The 17,267-nt window shown below is 40.4% G+C and overlaps 2 protein-coding genes across 2 annotated transcripts; both read right to left on the bottom strand.

Moving 5' to 3' along the window:
* Positions 1-5,388: 5,388 nt before the first annotated feature.
* On the bottom strand, positions 5,389-6,639 carry LOC139126407 (uncharacterized). The gene is made up of 2 exons (XM_070692470.1): positions 6,392-6,639; positions 5,389-5,926 (listed from the first exon to the last, which is right to left on the bottom strand). Exons 1-2 carry the CDS (start codon positions 6,637-6,639, stop codon positions 5,389-5,391), a joined length of 786 nt encoding a protein of 261 aa, XP_070548571.1.
* Positions 6,640-6,644: 5 nt separating this feature from the next.
* Positions 6,645-6,959, bottom strand: LOC139126406 (uncharacterized). The gene has a single exon (XM_070692469.1). The coding sequence runs from the start codon at positions 6,957-6,959 to the stop codon at positions 6,645-6,647; it is 315 nt and encodes a 104-aa protein (XP_070548570.1).
* Positions 6,960-17,267: the final 10,308 nt, after the last annotated feature.

Below are 17,267 nucleotides of genomic sequence, written 5' to 3'. Positions count from 1 at the left end.
GCTGAGATATGATATTTTACCTGTTTTTGGATGTCGTTTTTGGCAGCCATCTTGCTTTTTCATGCAAATTAAGGGTTGTACATATAGGCAATGAAAGATATGAGTTCCTTACCCCATTTACCTGGCAAAGGAGACCACAATGACTCCAACAGCTTCTCATGGAGCTGAGATATGGCATTTTACCTGTTTTGGAGGTGATTTTGGCAGCCATCTTGGATTTTTATGCAAATTAAGAGTTGCACATGTTGGGCAATGAAAGAAATGAATTCCTTGGCCCTGTTTACCTGGTAAATGACACCAAAATCACTTTGATAACATTTCATAGAGCTGAGATATTACCATTTACATGTTTTGGCGGCCATCTTGGCGGCCATCTTGAATATATTAAAATGCCCAAGGGTGCCAGGGTGGCATCATGCAGATCCTGATTCAGTAGGCTTTGAAGATACAGAAACCACCGAGAACCATTGTGGGGCCGAAATTTTTGAGTTTTGTGTTTCGGCACCAGACTAGTAGGGGACCAATTGCTCTCCACAATTTTGGGGATTCAACTTGACCTTTGACCTTGGCATCTTCCTGCAACTCATTTATTATGTGCATTTCTAATTCAGAGCTAGCCAATAGAGCTAGAGGTCTGATTTTTGGTATATAGGGATAACTTAGCAATACAAATTTTTTGACAAAATGTCATGTCGTCTCGATGACCTTTGACCTTAAATATGAGTATATGTCCATAACTCAGTAACCACAAGTGCTACACCCTTCATATTTGGTATGATGGGAGACCTTATGACATCACATCCTGTACCTCATTAATTATGTGCATATCTAATTCTGAGCCAGCCAATAGAGCTAGAGGTCTGATTTTTGGTATATAGGGATAACTTAGCAATACCTTTTTTTTTGACAAAATGTCATGTGACCCCGATGACCTTTGACCTCAAATATACATATATGGCCATAACTAAGTAACCACAAGTGCTACACCCTTCATATTTGGTATGATGGGAGACCTTATGACATCACATCCTGTACCTCATTAATTATGTGCATATCTAATTCTGAGCCAGCCAATAGAGCTAGAGGTCTGATTTTTGGTATATAGGGATAACTTAGCAATACAATTTTTTTGACAAAATGTCATGTGACCTTGATGACCTTTGACCTCAAATATACATATATGGCCATAACTAAGTAAACCCAAGTGCTACACCCTTCATATTTGGTATGATGGGAGATCTTATGACATCACATCCTGTACCTAATTAATTATGTGCATATCTAATTCTGAGCCAGCCAATAGAGCTAGAGGTCTGATTTTTGGTATATAGGGATAACTAAGCAATACAATTTAACTTGATTTTAGTCATTGAAACTTGCTATATACATCAAAGATATTGTGATATAACATTATTGAAAGTCAAAAGACATTTTTACTTCAGCCAATTCCTAATTTGCATATTAAATGAATTTTCATACTTAGGGATATTCATCTGAATTGACTTGATCAAAATTGATGTAACTTGCTATGTACATTTCAGACACTGTAATACAATATTATTGAAAGTCATTAAGCATTTTCTCTTCAGCCAATTCCTAATTTGCATGTTTAATGAACTTTCCTAATTAGAGATATATATCTGAATTGACTTGACCAAAGTTGACAAAACTTGCTACATATATTGCAGATACCATGATACAACATTATTGACAATCATTAAGCATTTTTACTTAAGTCAATTCCTAATTTACATATTTAATGAACTTTGCTTATTAGGGATATATACTGGGATTTACTTGATCAAAGTTGGCAAAACATGACAACATTGATGATTATACCTGGTTAAAACAATACTAATTTACAATTTGCATATCTAATGAGCTTTCACAGCTCGGCATATATGGCTTGAAGGACTTGGCCAATGGTAATTACACTTGCTATATAAAATGGTGATACAATGACAGCAGTCAAAGAACTATAATATTTTTATTTCAGCTAATTACATATTTGTATACTTCATGACCTTTTAGAATTAATCGGCGGTGATTATTGTTCATTATGTTTATCATAATACTTTCAATGAAGTTGCAAACATGTGGCAAAGGTTCAAATTTACACATAACTGTATGAAACACGTGAGCATTTTCAGTTCATATCTGGTATTATCTTTCCTGGCACACATTGTCATTGTGCTGTCTCGTGGCCATCACTCTCTGTCGTCAGCATCAGGCGGTACGACGTGTGGATCATAGTTCTCGGCGTTTTTTATTTCATCGGGTAAACCTAAGGTATTTATCTGATGACCGTTATCAGGGACGCATTGAAAATGCCGTTGAAAACATAACCCTGGTGGACTCGCTGAGAGTGTAAACTCTCATACCATATTTATGCGGTTTTGCTGGATTGTAGAGAACATTCTTTATGCGGCCCCGGTGGGGGTGACTCCTTTGTCGATTGCCAGTTCGCACATCAGGCTTTGGTGCATTCTGCTGTTTGCATTCACTCGATGAATGACATTTTGTACTTTCAACATTCTTTCCCGTCTCATTTTTGGGCTGTATACATGGCGTTGTTACGAGCACAGTAGGGCTGTGTGCTGCAGTATAATTTTTTAAATTTTAAATTTTTATTTTTAAATTTTATTTAGTCCATCATCCAACGGGTGCTAGCCCAATTACAGGATGCAGTACCCGTAACCCACTACCCCAATGAAGCACTGAGGAGTAAAGTGCCTTGCTCAAGGGCACAACACCGAGCTAAAGTCTCGAGTTCACTGTCCTCCGACAGTGAATCCGCTACTCAGGATCTACCGGGACTTGAAACGGGTCTCGAACTCACCATCCTCCAATAGTGAGTCCGTTACCCTAACCACTGGTCCACCGTGCCTCCTTTAAATTAATAAATATAGGGCAAAGTGAGTAAATGCCTCAATGTTTGGCAAACTAGGGTGTTTGTTGTTTACATATAAAAGAGAAAAATACCGCACTGTAGCTTGAAGTAAAACACGTTCTCTTGACGAAATTATGACCAAAGCAAACTTGGTCCGACCAATACAGCTGGATTTCAGGTTGCCAGCAAATTCCGAATAGTCCCATCACTCAAATGGATGCTCTCATTTCGACAACTGTCGTCGGTGTCCAGGCCGATCGTTCCCTCTCATTTTGTTCAAATACACTCATTACATATTCATAAAAATGTGAGAGGAATTTTTAATATGGTGAAACTCACTTTCCGGAAGCTCAAAACTTTTCGTTTTCGCCAATGAACCCATTCCGCTTAGCACCACACGACAACACAACACAAACTTTGCCGAACATACTGTCGCTTAAAAATGGCGAAAATCCTGAAATTACCGAAGGTTGAAAATAGAAGTTTGCAACTCCGTACTTAAGACCTACGGTCATGCTTGCCATACAAACAATTTCAAATCGACTAGACACCTATATCATCAGGTAAAGTCAATTTCGGGTTATGAAAAAAAGTAATATCGATGCCAGTTCGCCTGACCAATCACAAATTCAAGGGTCAGGTGCACGAGTTCTCATTGGTACCTAGTGCAAGTTGAGAAGTTTGCTTTCAGCTATTTAAGACTGCCTTTCCTGGTCAACCCTTTGTTCAACAGGCAGCCAACTTTTTTGAATGCTTAATTGACACATGAGTTCTAGGGGTTAATTTAGAACAAATCCAAACAATTTCATTTTGGTGTCCTGTAGGTTTGATCTTGTACGCTTTGTTAAACTTGAAACTAAAATATACAAGCATAGTCATAAAATCATATTATTATAGCATTTAATCTAAAAAGAGGCAAATAATTTCCATATTTTGTATTCGAGGAAATATTTCCAATGAACGAATTTAAGATACGTACGAGCATTAATTTTGTTCAGGACATTCTTTGTGGAGAATGCTCTAAAAGAATCAGTGAACTACAACCATAGAAGCCAATAAGTCGATAAAGGAGGCGGTTCAACAATATTCTCAGTCTTTTTATGATCTTTATTTAAAATATACCAACGTTTTGGCCACATACAAGTTGCCTTATTCAGGTATTAGTTAAGCTGACAGACAAAAGTGAGAACGTACAAAAGTTAAGTTGGGTAAATGAATGAGGTAGAAAATAAAAAGGTCAAACGTAAAATGAGGAGTGTATCAAAATGACATGAAAATGCAACACTAATAAACCATATGCGAGAATAAACCATAATTGAAGTCGTTTGGAAAAACAAAATATGTTGTTATTTGCTATTATTTGCCATAGACTGTCCACTAAACAAGTTAATAGGACGATAGACGAATTTTCAAAGAACTGTATTTATTACTAGCACAAATTTCGGTGACATCGAATACAACTACTCGTACATGTGATCAATGCAAAAAAACATACAGTTTACCGTGCATCCTGCATGAAAGTCTGCAGTCTTCTAAAACTTGGAAGTCCGCTTCATTGAGAGTGTTCTAACGTCCTTGTTAACACTGACAATGACGTGAAAATGATGTCTACTCGATAACATATAGATAAACTCGATAAAAACTACAACAACACAGAAAATTCGAGAAAAACATGGCAAAAGTTCCCTCATCTCGTGAAAACACGTCTCATTGAAATCACAGATCCTACAATCCGCCAGAGAGGGCGCTGCACTTAACTTTCCTCACTCCATTCTCCCCTCCGTGACTAACTGGTTTGGTTACCTCCTCTTTACTTATAGATTCAGCTTCCAAAGGGCACACTTTGGTGATAGGTCTGACGAAAGTACGGCCTTGACTTAAAACCTTCACCGTACGAACACACCCATCCCTCCTGGGTAAACCTCCTCAATTCGACCTAGAGGCCACTGTCCCCATGGATTTGCTTGGTCGACTAATGTAACGATGTCGTTGACCTTCATATTTCCATATTGAGTCCACTTTCCTCGGTTCTGGAGTATAGATAGGTATTTGCGATTCCATCTCTTCCAAACTTGGTTTACGAGGTCCTGAACGAAGCGCCATCGATGTTTTGGACTGCAAGCTACTTCATCTACCACCCTTGGTGCCAACTGACCTCCTGCTTGCACCATACAGAAAATGGTTTGGAGTCAACACAGGTTTATCTGTGGGGTAGTTACCGCAATACGCTAGAGGTCTTGTGTTCATCAATTCCTCAGCCTCTACTATGGCTGTATGTTAAACTCCTCATCTGTCACTCGTGCATCCCCGAGAATTGCTTTCAGTGCAACTTTGGCCGACTTGATCAGGGCCTCAAACAATCCACCATGATGTGACCCCAATGGCGGGTTGAACTTCCAGACTATACCTTTGTTGGCAGCACTATCAACAATTTTAGTTGATCCATGGCTCAAATCAGCTTACCAAGCTCTCTGTTTACACCAACAAAGTTTGTGCCATTATCCGAGATAACTTCTTCCCGCAGCTGGTTTCCCACATCTTGCCACCATTCTTGAAAAGGCGTTGAGAAAACTGTCAGTGTCCATGGAGTAGGCGAGCTCCGAATGGACTGTTCTTGACGTAGTACATGTAAAGAGACATAGATATCTCTTCGCAATGACTCTTCTGGTCAACTTTGTGTAGAAAGGTCCAGCATAGTCAACTCCAGACTTTGCAAATGCTCGAACTGGCACGGTGATCCTGTGAGATGGTAGTGGAGCCATGATTTGTTCTGCTACCTTTTTACGCTGTCTACGGCAAAGTCTGCAGTCATAGTGAACTCTCTTGACCTCTTCTCTATCATGAACTATCCAGTATCTTTGTCTGGTCTCTGACAGGACAGCATTTACTCCTTTACTGTGCCAGCCAACTTTGATGTGATAGTGTCGCACTATCAGCGTAGCAATATGATTGCGACATGGCACCAACAGCGGGTGTTTGGCATCATACGGCAGACTGGATCTTTGAAGGCTTCCGCCAACTCTTAGAATTCTGTCACTGTCCAAAAAAGGTGACAATTAAGGATTTCAGCGGTCTGGTTCTTGTCAGACGCCCTACTTTCAGATCTCTGATGGTATCTGCAAATCTTTCCATCTGGATATACTTGAGTGTCTGCTTTTCAGCCTCTTGGAGTTCACATACTTCCAAATAGGGCTGTACATCTATGGACTTACCAGTGCATCTTGCTTTAATCAGACTGATAAAGCGCAGCACCGTAACCATGCTGTTGTCCTGACGAATCTAGTCCAGATAGAAACCTGTTGGCGTCAATGGGAAACTTACGCTCTGATGTAGTGGGCCCAGCTGGTGTGTTGACAGTCTGAGCACAGGCTTGAGACATATCTTTTGAGCTTCCCCCGAATGACTAAATTCAGTGACAGGGTTTTGTGGCCAATTGTGCTCCCCTCCATAAAGGAACTCTGGACCATTTATCCATGAACTTCCTGCTATTATCTCATGTACCCCGATGCCGCGGGTGGCTTGGTCTGCTGGGTTGACTTTGCCTGGCACGTGGTTCCACTGCGATGGGTGTGTTTTACTCTCAGAATCTCTGCAACTCGATGAGCAACGAAGGGTTTGTATTTCCTAGATTGGCCATGAACCCAATGTACTTCATCTATACTATCTGACCAAAAGGTATGTTGAGACAGCAGTCTCTCTAGAACACAGGAGACTTTGTCTGCTATACGAAGACCAAGTAAGGCTGCCATTAACTCTATAGCCTCGGTATGCTAACTGTCTTAAGTGGTGCGACCCTCGCTCTTAATATTGCGACGACAAATCTGACTGCGACTCTTCCATCTTCATTTACGCTTCTCATGTATGTCAAAGGTGCATATGCTAGGCTGGAAGCATCTGTGAACGTATGCAGTGATGCATTTGCTGATGGATGGTCTTGATTACACCTGGGTATCTTCATCTTGGAAACCTGTGGTAATTTGAGACACCACTCCGCTATACGGTCGGACAGATTTAGTGGAAATTCTTCATCCCATCCAAGCCCCTGGATCCATGCTTCTTGCAAGATCATCTTAGCTCTAATTATGATGGTGCCAGGAACCGCAATGGATCAAACAAGGTCGCAACTCTACTCAGGAGAGCTCTCTTGGTGTGGATTTAAACATCTGTGTGGTGAATTCGAATCCAAATATATCTGTTGCCGCATCCCATCTCGTTCCGAGTGTCTTTATGCTCTGATTTCTGATTTTTTCACCTTTACTCCTGTAGCACACTCTTCTGGGGTGCCCTCCGGAACTGCAGTGCTCTTACTACACCAACGTCGAACTTGAAACCCAGCTGGTGCTAAGAGACCAGATAGCTGGTCACGAGCCTGGATGGCTACATTATCGTCGTCTTGTGAGTCCATTACATCATCCATATACAGACTTTCAGTGCACATAGTTGCTGCCTATGGGAACTTTTCTTGATTGCTCTCTGCATGTGTACGTATTACATACTGAGCTAGGTACAGAGATCGAGGTACAATCACCAAACGTAAGACGGGCTGCCTGATACACTGTAACTGGTCTTGACGTATCTAGGTTTCTCCACAGGATTCTATGGTATGGACGATCCTCCTTTGCCATAACTATTTGTGAGAACATCTCTTTGATATCCCAAACAATTGCAATCCTTCGTCGGCGGAAACGTAGTAGAACATCTACCATGCCTAATTGCAATTTCGGACTTGGTTACATAACATCATTGAGAGACACTTCTTCACTTCTGGGAGCTGAGTCGTAAACTATCCTTACTTTTGTAATGGCTTTGTCTTCACGCACTACCAGGAAATGTGGTAGGTACCAACCAGGTCCAATCTCTTCTGTACTATAAACCGTTTCAAAGTACCCCTTTTGATGTTGGCCTGCATCACCTCCCTGTAACGTGTTGCCAAGGCAGGTTTCTTCGACATAGTTCTTTCTAAGCTCAACAGTCTATTTTCCGCTGCTTTAAGGTTGTCAGGCAACTCTGGATGTTCATCTCTCCATGGTATGCCAATTTCTTAGCGATTACCGACCTGCTTCAGCGATCCAGCAGTTTTGCTCACAGCAAGTCGTTCTTCAGGTGTAAGAACATTTCTTTTCCTACTCTCCCATGAATCTAAATTCCACATGTTACGTAGAGCTTCATTCAAGCCGACATCTTGTTCTGACTGTAAATGGAGAGAACTAACATGTGAAGTGTGGCTCAGGACTCCTCCTATACGGTATACTCCAATGCAAGTCCATCCGAGCGGTGTTTTCCGGGCAACCAGCTCTCCTGGGCATCCTGCTTGTTCCTCAAGGGAGAGTGATAACTCCGGGTAATCTGCCCCGATGAGAATATCTACTGTCTTACGTCCAGGGATTTTAGGAAAGTCAATTCCTGTCAAATGTGACCATTCCCTCCCGTGTCTCCTCCAGTTTGGAATGCTTAAGTTGTCACACATAGAGTTCGGGGTTCGAGCTCTGATTCTCTGTCTCACTCGCCCATCTAGACTCTCAATGGTGACAGCAACAAGGCCGCTGTCGACCTTCGTGCCTCTATTTACCAAGGTCGACACCGTCAGCTCGTTGTCTTCTATCTGTAATCCTAACGCAGTAGCAATATCTTTTCGGATATACGTGGAGTCAGATCCATCATCTAGAAAGGCGTTTACCTTTTTCTTGTCACCAGCCCTTCCGATGATGAAAACAGGGATAAGTCGGAGGGCAACCTCGGTTGGAATAATCTTTCCGTCCTTGGACACTCCAAAGGCATTTTAGCTGTGTCGGTTGCAATCTCTGTTGCTGGTTCAGACGTATGAAGGCATCTATGATGAGTTTTTACACAGCCATCGATTTTGCACCTCAAAACATCAGCACACTTTCTTCCGTGATGCCCAACTTTTAGACAGCAATAACACAGTCCATTCTCTTTAGCAAATTTCCATGCTCATCGACTGAGAACAAATTTTACTGTCTGCACTGGACGATGTGGTATGCTTCTTTCCACAGTGGGCAACTCAGTTTCGTGGTTGAGTCTAATGCTGAGTCTTTGCTTGGACTGGTTGGGCTGACTTGAGATGCCTTAGGGCTTTTGGACGAAGTCTCACTAGCGTGTGTACCACTGCGTTGTGCTCTCCTGGTGCCGGATGACTTTGCTGACTCTGTATACGACCTCTTGGCTTTCTCTTTGATCTCTGCCAACTCGAGTCGAACACAGACTTGTCGGTTTAACCAGTCAACAAATGTAGATAGGACAATTTAGGACGACTGTCGTAGTATTGTAGCACCAAAGATTCCGGACTTTTCTGAAGGACCAGAGTGTAAAGGGTAGATGGACCAATCAACTCTGATTCACCGACTTGAGTCTGCCAGTTTTTGCTACCAAGTCACAAAGACAATTGGCTATATCCTCTAAACCCTTCAGATCATCTTCTTTTAAGGTAGACTTGCAATTAACGCATCGAGTTGACGTTGAAATTGCTCCTTTTTACCGCCATAGCGTTGATCAAGCTTGATCAATGCCATCTGATACTGGTGATCATTATAGCCTAGTCTGCTGACTAACTGCAAGGCTCGGCCACTCAAAGAACTTTTCAACATGACCATCTTAAAACGGACAGGTACTTGCGCTTGATTTATGAATATCTCAAACTGTTCACGCCAGTCCTGATACTGTTCCTTTTCACCACTGAATCTTGGTAAAGATGGTTTTGCTATTCCCTGGAAAAACTTGTGTACGTACTCTGAGCTTTCCTTCGATGTGTCAATATGTGGAGTATCATACTTCACCTTCGGTTCAGTGAAAAGTGATTCTAGGTGTTTTGCGATGGGGGAATCAAAGTGCGCAGAAGTTCTAGGAGTCTCAGTTTTGACTTTGATTCGTGAAGTCCCCTCCTTCATCGCCTTATTGGTTGATAGTCCTGGTTTGAATGGTGGAGCAATGTACTGATTATTACTCAAACCATCCCATAATTCTGCTTCCAGGGCCACTCTATCTGCTTCGTCCTGTTGTTTCTGCAGCTGCAGCTTATGCTCTGCCTGACGTAAATTCTCCTCTTCTGCTCTCAAATTACACTCTTCTTCGTATCGCTTCTTTTCTTGTTTGACACGTAACGTTGCTACTTCTGCTTGTATCTTAGCTGCTGCTGATTTCACAGAGGCATGTGAGGAAACAGATTTGTGATCACTCATACTCTCATCCTCTTGTTTCACCTCAAATTCTGAATTTTGAGGCAATAATGTTTGTTCAGAGTATTTCTGTTCTTTGGTTTCTGAAAGCGTAGTTTGTGATTGACACTCCCGTTTCCTCTCTGCAGCAGGGGATCAAACTGTTGAAGATGTCTCCTTGTCTCTCACATGCAAGTGTTCAGCAATTTTGTCTTGATAATCCTCAACCTGTGCCTTTGTAACGGTGAAGTGTTGAGTGACTTTAAACTTTTCCTCTTCAGGGTATTCTGAAGTCCCAGCAAGGTGCACCAAATCACATGCGAGCCTCTCAAGATCTGCCAATGATCTCTCAGCTTGTCGACCTTTTCACAATTACGGTTGATGTCTACTAACATTAGGCCACGTTCCTTAATTAATCTATCCCAGTGTGTTACTAATTTCTCTTCTTGTTCAACGTCGTCGCCCAAGTCATAATCAGCGAGGTAAGCGGGCATTTGTCGACTACGTTGTGATCGTCGTAATGTCGTATCTCCGTTGTCCGCCATGTTTACTGATATCTATAGTTAAACGTTGATCAAGCACACTATACACACAGCAGCTGTACGTTGAAACGAACGGTGGCTGGTACGTGTGAAAACGTCCGTAATTGACGAGTTCTAATTCGATGTACGATGTTTACTTACAGTTCGCTTCCATCCGGTTCGAAGGACCAATTTTGTGTTAGGACGATAGACGAATTTTCAAAGAACTGTATTTATTACTAACACAAATTTCGGTGACGTCGAATACAACTGCTCGTACGTGTGATCGATGCAAAAAAAAAGTTTACTGTGCATCCTGCATGAAAGTCCGCAGTCTTCTAAAACTTGGAAGTCCGCCTCATTGAGAGTGTTCTAACGTCCTTGTTAACACTGACAATGATGTGAAAATGACGTCGCTCGATAACATATCGATAAACTCGATAAAAACTACAACAACACAGAAAATTCGAGAAAAACATAGCAAAAGTTCCCTCATCTCGCGAAAACACGTCTCTTTGAAATCACAGATCCTACAATCCACCAGAGAGGGCGCTGCACTTAACTTTCGTCGCTCCACAAGTGATTAACATCTGTTCACCAAAGACTTCATCAAGGCTTTTTGAGAAACTTCGATTGCAACAATAGCGCCTTTTAATTTCTCAATGAGTTCTTATTCATTCAGTTCTTATTCAACGTTCATGAGAATAAGATTGAGTAAGTCGTTCTTAGATGCAGAAATGTTTTTTGTCATTAAGCCATTCTTTAACAAACAGATTAACAATACCAAATCATGGGCGTATTTAAAAAATATGCAAGTCATGCCACATTCCATGTCATTTACGTTAATCAGGAATAGTAACAGTCCTAAAATTAACACTTCACAGTTGTTCTTATGGACAAGTTAGTTGGAACAAAGAAACAACAAACATACTATTCCTTTCAGGAATCGCCCTTAAGAGGGCGCTGTCGCAATGCTACTAATATAACAAATCATAGAGGAAACAATTTTTTTTGTGATGTTAAAAGATGATCAAATGTTAAAAAAGTATTTTTGACATAGGATGTTCCATTTTATTGCGGGGAGGGGCAAATATTTTTCAGGGTATAATATCCAAAAATCAGAGTCAATTGTAAATGTGTGCCAGTCGTCATATACCGGTATACTATATTCAGGGGTGGGACAATGTCTTCCTAAATCTTTTTTTTTCACATGGATGAAGGGAAAGATAATATACTTCTTCTATTATTGATGTTGATCACACTCACACCGACAATCACTAAATTCATTAAACTACACAGAAGCAATCATTGACTGTTATTTACACATTTAATATCATCTGTTACACACAAGTTTACATAACTGATTTTTCATCTGCAATTTACTTTTTCTCTCTGTATTTACTTTTTCTCTCTGTATCTTCTTTGCATATAAGTTATCTGGATGATGACAATTAAACCATGCAAATTGCTACTGACGGACTGTTTAAAGTCATCTCCAGCTTGTGATTATACAGGTTCTATCACAAAGTGTGGTATTAAAAACTGCAAAACCTGTAGTATGCTCATCACTACAGAACAGTTCAGTAGTAGTTTGACAGGTAAGACCTATTCTACAAATGTCTGGAACCTCTGAATTGCACAACAAAAAACGTAATCTATGGAATTGAGTGTTCATTTATGTTGGTGAAACAGGAAACAGCTTACGATCTAGAATGAACGGACATCGCAGTGGAGTGAATCGATCTTTGGATGTGCAACTTTATAAGCATTTTAACCAGGACGGTCACTCCACTTTGTCTATACGTGTCCGTATTCTTGAAAAAATATACCATCCAACCAACAGCCCCACACTTAGTTCACCATTCCGTAGACAGAGAGAATACCACTGGATTAGACAGTTAGGTACCGCAATGCCTTATGGTTGTAATGACAACATCAAAGATATAGGCAATCTCTCAAGTCCTGGTTGTTCAGAAGTGAATGTGATGGGCCTATTTGAGTCTTCTGTCCGTAGAAGACGTAGTCATGGACATAGGCGTTACCATCGGCCTAAATTGGATACATCAGCTACATCCAATTGCCATGACAAATTTCATGAACTCCTTCTTTTATTGCAGAAGCCTTTAGGTCTCCATCACATTCGTACTTCATTATTTGCTCTTTCCATCAAGGACTTGAGAAGGTTGCATGTCTATGCATTGGGATTGTCTTTGACAGATCCGAACAAACAACCGTACAGACTGGTTAATATTATTGCTGACATTGCACTATACAGACTATACAAGCCTGTTCGTGCTGAACCTATGACTGATGATCATCGTCATTTCATACATCTTCCATTTACTAACAAAGGAATTGATGCCATTAATATCAGCAATATACTACACAACAAAAAGGTTACATCAACTATACCTGTATACTTTAAGAACCAGTCTGTACCTATTCTGTCATATCAATACACCAAGACAATCTCCAATAAAATATTCAATTACAATAAGGCATTGCGGCACTTAAAAATTGATGAATTCCTTCAAACACCAGCATCCTGTGACTGCTCTACATCTCCCTTCAAATAACTCCAGTTGGCCATGTCATCACTGGTGATCTGAACTTGGTTGAACATCACCACCTTCGTAAGATATTATCTTGTGGACCCAAGTTCAGAGAACCTCGCAGGATCAACTGGAACCATAATTTTAAGATCATTATGGACTCAGTTGAAGATTATGCCAGGAAATGGGCTAAAAGGGAGGATGTAGAGTTGGACACACTGTCAGAATGGGTCAAATCTGTGAGGAAAATAGTGCGTGGCCGTATTGGTCGACTAAGATCACATGTTTGCAGAAGACCCTATTCTGTATTTAAAGATCCTGATGCTGTTAAGTGTTTGAATGATATCCATGACAAATATGTTGTTGTCCCTGCTGATAAAGCTGCCAATAACATTGTATTTGTCTGTAAGAAGTATTATTTTGAATGTCTTATAGACGAACTTGGTGTAACTAAGACCTCAACCAACTCCACTTACAGACAATCAATGTTCAACAAATCTGAAATTTTGGCAAACCATAAGTCATTCATGGATAATTTTAATATTACAACAAAGGATGACCATAATAATTTGCCTAGCTTATACTGGATACCAAAGCTCCACAAAACACCTTACAAAGCTAGGTTTATCGCAGGATCTTCAAAATGTTCAACAACAGAGTTATCGAAGATACTGACTTCTGTTCTTTGTACTGTTAAACGGGGACTTCAATCATACTGTGATGTTGTCTTTTCTCGGAGTGGTATAAATCAAATGTGGATATTAAAAAATTCGAAGGAACTCTTGGAAAATTTGAAATCAAGATCTGTTTCAAAAATAACATCTATTAAACATTTCGATTTTTCCACATTGTATACCACAATACCACATGATAAATTGAAAGAACGCTTGAAAAACATCATCAACCAAGCATTTTTCTACAAAAACGGTTCACGCCGTTACAAATATGTGGTATTAGGGTATAATTCTACATATTTTGTTAAAAATACAACTAACGCTAAAGTGTTTTATACCGAGAAAGACATTATCAGTATGCTTGATTTCCTCATTGACAACATATTTGTTGAATTTGGAGGACACATTTTCCAACAGTGTATAGGAATTCCCATGGGCACTAACTGTGCTCCCTTACTTGCCGACTTATTTCTGTTCTCATACGAGGCAGAATTTATCCAGAACCTTATCAAGCAGAAAAAGGTCTCTGTAGCTCGTACTTTCAACCTAACATTTAGATACATAGACGATGTTATTTCATTGAATAACTCTGAATTCAGTAAATATCTCGCTATGATTTATCCTCCAGAATTGGAGATTAAAGAAACTACAGAAACGGCCTCTTCTGCTTCATATCTGGACATTTTACTTGAATTTGACTCCAATGGTCACCTTTCTACTAGGCTATATGACAAGAGAGATGATTTGAACTTTAGTATAATTAATTTTCCACACCTCATCAGTAATATTCCACTCTCACCTGCCTATGGGGTATACATTTCCCAGCTTATACGATATGCAAGAGCATGCAGTTCATATGGTGATTTTGTAGAGAGACATGGCCATCTCTCTTTCAAACTGTTAAATCAGGTTACAACAGAGCAAGACTTGTCTCTACAATTCAAACGCTTTTTTGGCAGGTATCGCAAGCTGGTAGATAAATACATATCTCTCTTCGACAAATGATCACTGATGGCATCGGTGACATTGGGCCTTAGTTAGTGACCACTACCTATCTGACTTACAGATTGATATATGGCGGGTGCCACATGTGGGGCAGGATGCGCTTACTATTTTCGAAACACCTGACATCACTTCTTGGTCTTTTGGCCAGAGGTCCATATATCTTTCTTTCATGAATTTGACTTTGTTTGTACCGTCTATTTACTGTCTGTTCTGTGCTGTTTTGTGTCTATGTTTACAACTATTGTCTTACAATTTTGACCTAGTGTTATTGGATTATGGATTGGTATGATTGCGATTATTTTAATGTGATGGTGATCAATAATGCATGTATAACATATTAACTCATCTAAAATTGAGGAATAACTTCTGTAGTCCACATTGACTTGGTGATGTATTGCCTCAAGCCAGTGTTGTCCTTATATTAAAAAATAGCCGGGTAATTTAAGAAAGTAGACGGGTGGACTGCGAGGAAGCGAAGCGACCGAGTGGCGAGTGAGCGTAGCGAACGAGGGTGGGGGGGGCGCGAGAGGGGGTGTCCCACCTCTCGCAAGGCGAAAAATGAAATTTTGGAGTGGAAATGGTGGCATCTGAGGTGACATTTAGCTGAGACTGAAACAGTACTTTTTTGTGTGTCTTAGACGTGGCTCACATACAACAAAACAAACAAACATGATTTTGTTTTGTTTGTATTATTTATGACACACTTATGGTTTATTTGCAGTGAAGATGTAACTTTTAATCTTAAATCACCCGCTGTCTGCTCATTTCATTGCTCATTTCCCATTCTTCAGCACCACATAGTAGTTCCCCCAAACCATCAAACTCATTCTATTCTAATCAAAACACAATTCGCTTTTGTTAAGAAAAACTTCGGTAAGATAATTCACTGTAACAGTGTTCGCATTTACGAAGAAAAATGCGTATATGGAACTCATAATAATGAAAAAATACGTAAAGAGTCGATCCAATGCATAATATATTACGCATTGGATTGAGTCTCTACGCTTTTTTCATTGTTATGAGTTTTCTATACGCAAACGATAATAGTAAATGTTTGCGAAATTACTCTCCGTGACTGAGCTTAGGCGACAACCAGACGAGATGAGTGCCCGCTTAACATTAAATTTGTTGCAACATTTCTGTCAATCACTCATTTTGTGTGGAAAGTTTCGGATTCTCTGAGTGTAGTCTGAAAATTGGCATCGTCGAGTAAGAGGCACGTTATCATGTTAGCTGTGCCTATTAACTTACTATGTTGCTAATTTTCAGGCGAGCGATAGTTTCTGAAACTTATGACACAAAGTGAGTGATTGACAGAAATGTTGCAACAAATTAAATGCAAACCGCGCACGATCATCGCGTCTCGCTGTCCCCAAATTTGATCAAAGCAGATATGCAGCAAGACGTCGGAAGGAAACAACTCTATTTTCTTTCAAATTTGCTCCACGAGTCCGTGAAAAAAATGATTCAGAGGGTCCATCGAAATACACTATCGGGCAACCCAACATGGAGAACATGGAGAGGCGCAGTGAAATTGAACCCATGCCGGAATCCACGACGTATTGTCCTGTTGTCTTAAGCAACAGGGGATCAGCGCCACGGTGAAGCCGTGAGCCGTGACGATGATGCGCCGGTCGGCAATGGTCGGCAACACACATGCCTGTCAGAAAAAAATACCCATTCAAATAAACAGTTGCTTCTAAAAAACTCAGTTGTAGCTCATCTTTTTTAAATCTAGAAAATGCGTCGGTATTGCTCTGAGAATAACTTGATTTGTTGAGAAGATCATACTCGTAGTGACCGTGACGTTGGCAGCCAGCGCGGCGGCGGAAAACTAGCTGCAGTCTCATGAACTTTGAATCGTTGATCAAAATCACATCTTTTCGGCGCTTTTTTCTCACAAATTCAGCGAAATTGAAGTTTTTCATACATAAACTAAATATATTTTTGGAATCAAGTATACCTTTCGAACGGGCTTTCTTCGGGAAAAAATATTCCATCGGCAAGGTGCCAGTGGCCGACGCCACATTTCTTTTTGACGCCATCGTTAAAATCATTACCTAAGATGACCTTCATCCTAATCAAACCAATCACATTGCTCGTAACAAAGACAACACCATAGGCGTGTACATCAGCCAATCACACTATTCAACAAATAAAAGATCGGGCTCAAAAGGCGACAAACGGGTATTAGAAACTGTTTTTAGCTCACATGTGTAAACACGTAGGCTAATGTCATAGCGATGTCTGTCTGTCTGTCCGTGTGTGTGTGTGTGTGTGTGTGTGTGTGTGTGTGTGTGTGTGTGTGTCTGTGTGTGTGTGTGTGTCTGTCTGTCTGTTTACATGATAACTCAAAAACGCCTGAACGGATTCAAGTCAGATTTGGTACACAGGTACCATATGCTACTTGCAAGAACTGATTAGATTTTGGTTAGTGTGGTTTGCATATTAAT

The sequence above is a fragment of the Ptychodera flava genome (assembly GCF_041260155.1).
Source record: "Ptychodera flava strain L36383 chromosome 3 unlocalized genomic scaffold, AS_Pfla_20210202 Scaffold_27__1_contigs__length_13241970_pilon, whole genome shotgun sequence".
In the NCBI taxonomy this organism is placed as follows: domain Eukaryota; kingdom Metazoa; phylum Hemichordata; class Enteropneusta; family Ptychoderidae; genus Ptychodera; species Ptychodera flava.
Note: the sequence above shows the minus strand (reverse complement) of the source record. Positions and strands in the feature narration are given on the sequence as shown.